At 35.6% G+C, this 9179-nt stretch overlaps 1 protein-coding gene across 1 annotated transcript; it reads right to left on the reverse strand.

Moving 5' to 3' along the window:
• Positions 1-1502: 1502 nt before the first annotated feature.
• muc13b (mucin 13b, cell surface associated) lies at positions 1503-7242 on the reverse strand (the record flags this gene model as incomplete). The annotated part of the gene is made up of 10 exons (XM_079372374.1): positions 1503-2328; positions 3002-3290; positions 3665-3752; positions 4978-5015; positions 5179-5221; positions 5354-5485; positions 5729-5901; positions 6045-6103; positions 6297-6403; positions 7116-7242. Coding segments are annotated over 10 exons (1215 nt in total), but the record flags the coding sequence as incomplete, so codon positions are not given.
• Between the last annotated feature and the right edge of the window lie 1937 nt (positions 7243-9179).

Below are 9179 nucleotides of genomic sequence, written 5' to 3' on the forward strand. Positions count from 1 at the left end.
ATTAATTTGGGTGTTAGTTTGACAAATTTTGTACGCTCATGCTAAATCTGAGCCTGCTTCAAATCCAAATGAGCTCTCGGACAGACACACACTGACTTTGGGATTGAGATGTATGACCATTAAGAAACCAGCAGACCAACAATGTGACAGAGAGTATTACAGCTTTTTATGGCTCGCTCCTTTACATAAAACTCATCTAAGATTAACTTTCACCTTTTGCTATGTTGTCCACATCAGCAAGAAAAAGTAACTCCTCATTTCTGTGTAACAGTGTTGGAAGATCAAACTGCTTTTCTCTGAAACCGGAAATTACAAAGACAATATTGTTTTCTTTATTTGTCTGGATTCCAGACACATTACAACAAAACTATCCTGCATTTTTTGTTTGATAAGCTGAAGAGAAACTACACTGAGAATATACAGTATATTTATACTTACACTGAAATGCAATCATGCAAATGTTCCACCAGTCTGCCCTTTAAAGACTATTTAGATACCCTACGACCCAAATGTGTTATTGTTTTAAGCTTTACAAACATTTAGCTTGAATTGACAGTAAATTAATTGCAACCAAATACAATATTACTGCACTTTAAGCATTTTAAGAAGCGCATGGATTCATCTTTGGTTTGCCTCAACATGCATTGTTTTAGTTTTAAAGGTCATCCACAACTGCTACACATATGTGTTTAAAGTGGACATCAATGCTCTTATAAATTTAAAGTATACTGTATGCTAGTATCAAACCAGCATGTATCTGAGATATTTTATTGAGAATCCTTATAAGTAGTTTCTATTTAGCTCTTCATGGAATTTAAGACCATGTGTGACCATGCCAAAGGAAAACTGCTTTGCTCGTTCATGGCAAATGCTTAAAGAGTAAAAGGCATGATGGAAATAGTTTGCAGTAATTTTTATCCTCATCCCTAAAACAAAATGTTAGACATTCAACAAGTTGAGCATTTCAGATGTTACATTCAAACTATAGCATGTTGTTGGTTGCTGTATTACTCTGCAGCTTCAAAGGCATTAAGTCACCCATCACCTCAATGGGACTCATTTTCACGTTTTCACTGGAACACTGTGAATGTAAACTGATAGAAAGAGATTGTTGTTGTTGTTGTTTTCAAAAGTACAGTGGTCTAAAAAAGAAACACAAATAATGATTTATGAATTTAAAAACACTTTTTTTATATTTTCATAAAATGACAGGGATCGGGTTTGCAGACTCTTACATTATGTAGACTTATAAACTTATAAAGTCACGCTGTTTTCATTCCTGTAGACTGATTTACAGTTTGTCAGGGTTAAACGTTAGCGCCCTCCAGTGGTAGCAACAAAGAAGACACCTTTTACTCTTAATCAAATAGACAGATGGGGAAGGGTAACATATTTAAACATTTAAAAAAAAAAAAAATCCTAAGAAACACTACAACACAAAATAATAATCGTAGTAGTAAAGATAATACATATTGAAAGAGAGAGAGAGATAGACAAGGTGCTAAATAATGGGAATAGTAATTTATTCAAATATTCACTTGTCCTTTCACATTAATAAAACAAGAAATAGTTATTAATGAAATACATTAAATTGAAATCTTGTGATCACGTGCCTTAAGAAGTGTATAACATGTAGACATCACAGAAAGTTGTCAAATATTTCTTATAACTTTATTTAATTAGTGTTGAATAATACTTAAGCATCAATTCAATGAAAATTGTCAAATATATCCCATTAATACGAAAAAGAACAACAAACATTTTTATTATTTTTTTTATAATTTTCTACACAAATGATAGATAAGTTAATGAGTGACACATAATGACACAGCGTAAACATTTGACGTATAAAGTGATGACTATTAAATTCACTGACGAGCTAGACTTTAACTGGACAAAATAGTTATATCTTAAATATACTGGTCCCTGAGTCTCCCCAAGTTTCAGAAGTTCAGTACATGTCAAGGAAACAACAGAAATTACTGTTGGAAGCTTATGATTGGTCACAATTCTTTTTTTTTTTGCGGTGGTGATAAGATTACATATAACTCATGCTTCTGAATACATAACTCTTGCCATAATGTGGAATCAAAGAGTTTTTGTTATGTAGGATGATTGAACAAAAGGTCTCGCTTTTGAACAATGTAAATGTCCATTTTTTGTTCCTTATTAATATAACCTTCTTCCATTGTCATTGCTGTAGTAAGGGTTGCTGTAGCCCTCCTTGGCGGAGTACGGGTTGTTCTGGGGTCGATTCTGGGCGTACGGGTTGCTCTGGGGTCGAGCCTGTGTGTATGGGTTTATGTCGTCAGGGTCGTCATAGAGGCGCTACAATGAAAGGAGTACAGTGTGTTTTGATTAGTAAATTGCAAAACAAATATTAACTAACCAATATCCAACACAAACAGAGGCAAAATAACTTTTCACACATAGTACACAACAGTATTTTGTGGAGTTCACTGTACAAACTATTAAGTCACATTTTGGTCAAGGTGCTGTCCATGGTACTCTGACTCCTCATTACTTATTGTTCCCTGCAGTGCATGGTTTCACAGTGCAGGATTTCATTAAACCTTCAGTATCATTTTAATTTTTAACAGAAACTGAGAGTAGAAATCTGCACTGTAAGATGATAAGTAATGGGGTCAAATACCAACATGGAAACAGAGTTATTAAAAGCCCATTGGGCTGCGGGGATTGCTGAGATGTACTTAACGGCCTAGGGCCACATGATGTAAACGTCATCTCTCACATGCTCTGAATTTATTTGCACTTCACCCCAACTCCTTGCAAAAAAATGTACATGCTGTTAGGGTGAAAGGTTTGGTCGTTTACATGGCTGTTCAAAGGCAGTGGTTTTTAGTCCTCCTTATATTTAAAGTGGAATTCTGTTGTTTTCAAATCTGAGGTCTTTTGTTGAAATCCGCAAACGCATCGCACTCCAAAAACTTCCTTGACATTTTTAGGAGTTTTGTGAAGTTGTGAAAAAGGTTTTACTAACCGCGTTCCTCCCAGTAGGGACCAGATTTTGCCGACTGTTGCTTGGAGTCATCTCCAAGTTAGTCCTGTGGTCCATGCTGCTTGTGGTCATGGCCCGGGGAATTCTAGGCACCCCGGCGCCACCATTCAGACCACCTGAGAGTGGTCGGCCATTGTCTGATCCATTCACCAAGGGTGCTCGGCCGTTTCCTGCACTCTTGTTGACCAATTGTGCTTTTGTAGAAAAGTTGCTTGGATAAGGTTTGGCAGTTTCTTCATCTTTTTTTTTCTTGGAACTCTTCTTGGCAGGTCTAACATAAAAAAAGTTTATTAGATAGCTGATTCATTTGTAAATACATTTTTATTTGGTTGAAATATTTGCAAGATGTGTTTGTGTTCAAATGTGCATCATGTAGTCTTGGTAGAGAAATGTGAAAGCTGGAGAAATGTACAGATTCTGTGGTATATGTTCAAAACCTATTTTATTCTTTCAGAAACGTCTATATTCAGTTCAGAAAATATAGCATACAATTGTTTACATTTTCTACTTTTCAAATTTCTCCATCAAGTTAGTTATAAATGCCATCTTGTCAAGATTTAAACGGCTAATGACTAACAGAAGAGAGAATATTGCAGAGACTAAAAAGTAATGAGAAATGGATAAATGAGTAGATGAAAAACGTACCTGCATGCCAATACACCGATAACAATGACTGAGCTGAGCAGCAGTGCTCCCATAACAGACCCGACGATTACCAGCACAAGTTTCCATGCTAAAATAACACAATAACAAGGAGATCATTAACAATCTCATCCTGCTCTCTTTAAACAGTCAAATGTATCACTCATCAAGAGTTTGCTATGTAAAATGTAAATGAAGGTTGTTTTGGTAGTTATGACTTTGTCTGACTGGCATCACAGGTTTCAAGCATCAAAAGTCATTAAACAAGAAATTGGTCTGGTTTGCTCCTGTAGGTAAAAAATAAATTAAAAAATGAATCATAGTCAGTTACCTGTTTAAAAAATAACCAATAAAAAAGCAGATCCAAGTTTTATATGACATTCTGCTTTGCTGATTTTACACATTCAATATTTGTAGTGGTCTCAAAAGAGTTCAAGAGAGTTCACTTCAAATGACACAGATGACTTGAAGATAAATTACCATGATTCCATTTATTCAGTTAAATCATCATCGCATAGAAACCATCTAACACACATTTAAATACTGATCATAAACTAAAACACAGTTCACATGCACTATACATTATTCAAAGATTCAGTTCAGAATCGTCATACTAAAGGACCTCAAGTTAAGTATTTAACAGCTATTTAAATCTCATCTTCACTTCTAATGTGTTAAAATTTTACAATTAAAATTCTACATTTTAAAATTCTATTTGTTAAAATGTTTCAGCTGGATCATATATTGCATTTGCCAGGTTTTGCTTATGAGCATGATTTTTTTTGAGGGAATGAGAAAGGAGAAAGAAACATTTAGGTAATTGCAAAGCTGGTTTGTATAGACAGACTGAAATTAATACTGATGTCACTTTATGTGCTCCAAAAACAAACAAGACAATGAGTAGCAGGTTTTATTTTTTGTTATATTGAAACTTTTAATGCCTGAAAATGCTGCCACAGGGTAAGTCAGACAGGGAAATTGATAGCCAGCTGAAGAAACAGTATTGTTTTATATTATCTATAGCAAATATACACAATGAGTGAGACATCAGACTGTTGAAAGAAACCAGAATTATTTTTTTTGGAATACCATAGACACACTCAATTTTACAGGGCAATATCAACAAAGAGATAAGACGTACTACTTTGTCCACAAGGGGCGCCAAAATCAATATAAAATAAAAGTTTCTCACAGAAACATAGTTTTATTTAGTTATTTAGTCCCTTTAAAAACGCATAACTGATTCGCTCTAATATCATTTGTGTTTTGTATTTTCTTTCATTTATATTCAAACACATACTGTACTGTATACTCACATTCACTGCAGTTAAAGCCAGAATAACCAAATGGACAACTGGGGAAAAAAGACATTTGACCATTTTACTCTCTATAACCACAGAACACATTTACATAACTCTTGGCTTTTCCCTCCTTACAATGCTTGGCATCAGACTTGTGAAAATCTTACTCGACAACTGTAACATTTTGAACAGAAGCTATGACATTGAAGCACTTACTTGACACAACCACTGGGCCCAGGTTTTTGCCCACCGGGACAAGCTGTTAAAGTAGACAAAAGTGGAGATAGTTTGTAGTTTAGTGCAAGAAATGTTGTTACAGTCTGCGAAACACCCTCACTGACACACACATCATTTCTCTCTCTGTCTCACTTCCACTCACAATTGCCCTTACCAGTGCATATTCTGTTGCTGTAGTCCGTTTTTATGTAGCCTTCCTTACATGAACATTCAAAAGTTCCATCCTTGTTATCCTTGCAGTCAGTGGTGCTCACATCACAAGCATTTTTACTACACAGGCTTTCCTCTGTAAATACACAAAAACAAGCAGTTCAACATACAGTATCTAAAACGAATAAGAGATACAATTGGCAAAAAACAAACATGTTGATGCATTTACATGGCTTTATGATCAGAGGAAATATCTTGACAATGTTAAAACAAACAATATGCATATATGTCCTTGAATTTTTCATAGATAACTCCTAACATCAATCAAAAGACTCCGACTAACTAACTGGATATGAGTAAAAAAAAAACAACAACCTACCTTTAAAATCGGCACCATCTAGGACAGAGCCAGTTTCTGAGTTTTGAATTGCTTTTTCTAATACGTCTGTAACGCTTGTTGCTTCAATGACAGCGTCATTCTTAAAGATGTTCTCTACTTCGGCCAAGACCTTGTTTGTCACCCTGGACCAAACTCTGACAGTATTACTGGACCTTTATGGAAAAATACACGTTATGATTACCATATTCTGTAATTATTCAGTCAAGTTTGATGTCATTGCAGAAAGTATGGTTCTAGATGGAGAGACAGTCAGATGGTAAAAAAAAACCCATAATCATTTAAAAAAAACACTTACTTCAGTTTTAGCACTGTAGACGAAGAGTAGCCAACAGTATCCTTAAAAGCAATTGCCAGCTGTGTTTTGGAAAGAAAACAATTTTCTTCAGGTTCACTTGAAAGAATTTGCTCTCATTGATGTTATGCAGCATAATTTTATTATCAGGTTTACTACCTATGTATAGCACAGACAAGTAAGATGAAACAACACTGTTATTGTAGTTGCACTTGCAAACACAAAGTGGATTAAAAGAGTGAAATAATTGCTAACCTCTTCAACAATGAATCCAGACAGATCCTTAAATTCTTCTGATGTGGGATCGTTATATTTATCAATGTACTCTTTTTCCAGGGTCAGTTGTCCAGGAAAAACTTTGGCTAAAACAAGGAAATATAGTCAGAAGAACAATATACATTAGAGTCAAATTCATTTTTCAAAGGATGTACAATAACTTGTAAATACAATTGATCAGGGTTGATTTTATTGTCTATAAAATTAATATATGACAAGATACCCTAGCATTATGTGGAATTTTCTAAGTGAAGGCAGGCTAATGGATTTCCTTTCCTGTCTTAAAACACCAGCACCAACACCAGTATCTAGACTCAAACAAGGGAGTAACCTATCGAGCTCTCAGCCTCGAAAACTCATACTAATAATTGTCCACTGAAAATTAAGTCTCTCCTTACTGAACAGTTTTAAGCACACCTAAACTGTCACAATAAAGCCAATCTAAGATAACTGTCTTTTAGCTTGGGTTTTGGGGGGATTAACTAGAAAATGTGTGACTAACATCTTCCTTATTTATCATTTTGATACTGCCAAAACTGTTTCTCAACCATCAGTATTACATATATTGATGAGACCTCTGAAGTTGCTTCAACACCCCGATACTACTAGGCTCACATAAATAAGCTTCCTACAAATACTGAATACAGTGGACCTATTAGAAATAACTTCTCCTGTTACTCCACATGTGGAATATACCAAAGATAAATACACTTTGGTTTTCTATTTAGTGTTCTTTAAAAACTTTTACATAGCGTAACAACCTTATAAAAATGTTATGCAGAAAACAGAAAAACTTACCACCCTCACAAAAGCTGCTGTTATAATTGTAGAAATTACCAGGCAAACACAGGCATAGAAATGTGTCAAAACGAGGTGCACAGGTGCTGCCACCGCCGCATGGCTTTGAGTCACAAGGGCCTTGAAGGGAAAGGGGAAAAATTCAGATAACAATAAGTGTCTGCTCCATTCTATGAAAACATAAATAATGACACGTTGGAAACAGACATGTTCAGTACCTGGTTTTGGTGGAGCTGTTGTCGTGACTTTGGGTGTCGTGGTTGGACCTGCTGTTGTCGTGACTTTGGGTGTTGTGGTTGGACCTGCTGTTGTCGTGACTTTGGGTGGTGTGGTTGGACCTGCTGGTGTCGTGACTTTGGGTGGTGTGGTTGGACCTGCTGGTGTCGTGACTTTGGGTGGTGTGGTTGGAACTGCTGGTGTCGTGGCGTTGGGTGGTGTGGTTGGAACTGCTAGTGTCGTGGCTTTGGGTGGTGTGGTTGGAACTGCTGGTGTCGTGGCGTTGGGTGGTGTGGTTGGAACTGCTGGTGTCGTGGCTGTGGGTGGTGTGGTTGTATCTGCTGTTGTTCCTTGAAGTGCTGTGGATGGACACACATCAGGTTAGGCTGGTTATAGCAACACATTGTAGCACTGGAAAGATAACCTGCCAATAATTTTTATATCCATTGCTGAATTTGACATACTGAAAAATTAAACAGAAAGGTAAAAACTTCTCCACTAAAATAACATATTTAAATGTTTGTTTGTTTTTTCGTAATAATTAGAAATATATGTATATATATATACATATATATATATATATATATATATATATATATATATATATATAAATGTATCAGTTTGAAAACAAACAAAGAACCCTTAGCCTCATCCCAAATTATTGACAGAAGCTATGCTACAGTTTAATTTGTACAGCCCAACAAAGAGCAGATCAAGGGGGGGCTAAATCCCACCATATTTTACATTAAAAATGTGACAAAAACTAGAGTCTTCTCTGTGTTTAAAGCTGTGGTATTTTAAGTTTTACTCGTACATATAGCCCGAATAAAAGATCCACTAGTTTCTCCTTTAATACATTGCAGCCCTCTAGCACCAACAGGAGATAATGGGACCATCCAGTGTTGCATTCATTAATGTTGAGACTATGAATTAAAACAATTAAAAGAATTAACACATCTTTTTTTTTTTGAACCCAATAACAGCCAAACATATTTGTACTGAGGTAAAAATTAAGATTTGGGAGACATTGAAGTTCAAGTCTCAATCCAGTTTCATAGTGCATGCCAAAACGGGTTGGAGATGAATCATTTCTAAACTAAGGTTGAATTATTGTTTGAGAAAATTGTCCAATAATTCATCAATCTAAAATACACTTCTATTTGTATGTCTTTTGTAAGTATCTAGACTACATGATTTTTGCCTATACTCATATGAGCCTGGAAACAAAAAACAGGTCCCTTCCTAACAGTCTCCCTGAGCTCATTTAGGACTTTAGCCATGTAAAGCATTAACCACACAAGAAGTGTTCAGGGGAAGAGAGGGAGACTTCCTTGACTGCAATAGATTTAGAAAGATAGGTAGGTTAGCAAAAATGGTCATAAGATAATTTAGATTATCTGCAGCAATAAGGTAAATATTCACATTATGTGTCACGTTATGTATGCACCAAACAAAACCGTGAGGTAAAAATAGTTGTCAGGAATTAACTCCAAGAATTATTTGTTATCTTGATTTAAAGATTTCATTTTAAAAGTCACACAACCCCCCAACTTCTGATCACCTGTACAATCCTTTTCAGAGATTGCATCTGACAAAGACTTGAAATAGTTTAGAATTTAAAGTTAAAATCTGAAGGGCTTACTTACCAAGACAGGCTGCCACTAGCCAAATGAGTGCCAAGAGTTTGAAGTTTGGAGCCATTGGAATAAAATTTAAGGATGAAATCTCAAAACAAGGGTAAAAAAAAAAAAATAAGCCAGGAGAGTGAGTGTCAGCAATCGTGCTGAAACCTTGGCTGTTTAGAGCTGAGATGTCCTCATCTGGATGTTTTAATCATTAGCCACTCCT

Source organism: Symphodus melops, assembly GCF_947650265.1.
Source record: "Symphodus melops genome assembly, chromosome: 21".
NCBI lineage: Eukaryota > Metazoa > Chordata > Actinopteri > Labriformes > Labridae > Symphodus > Symphodus melops.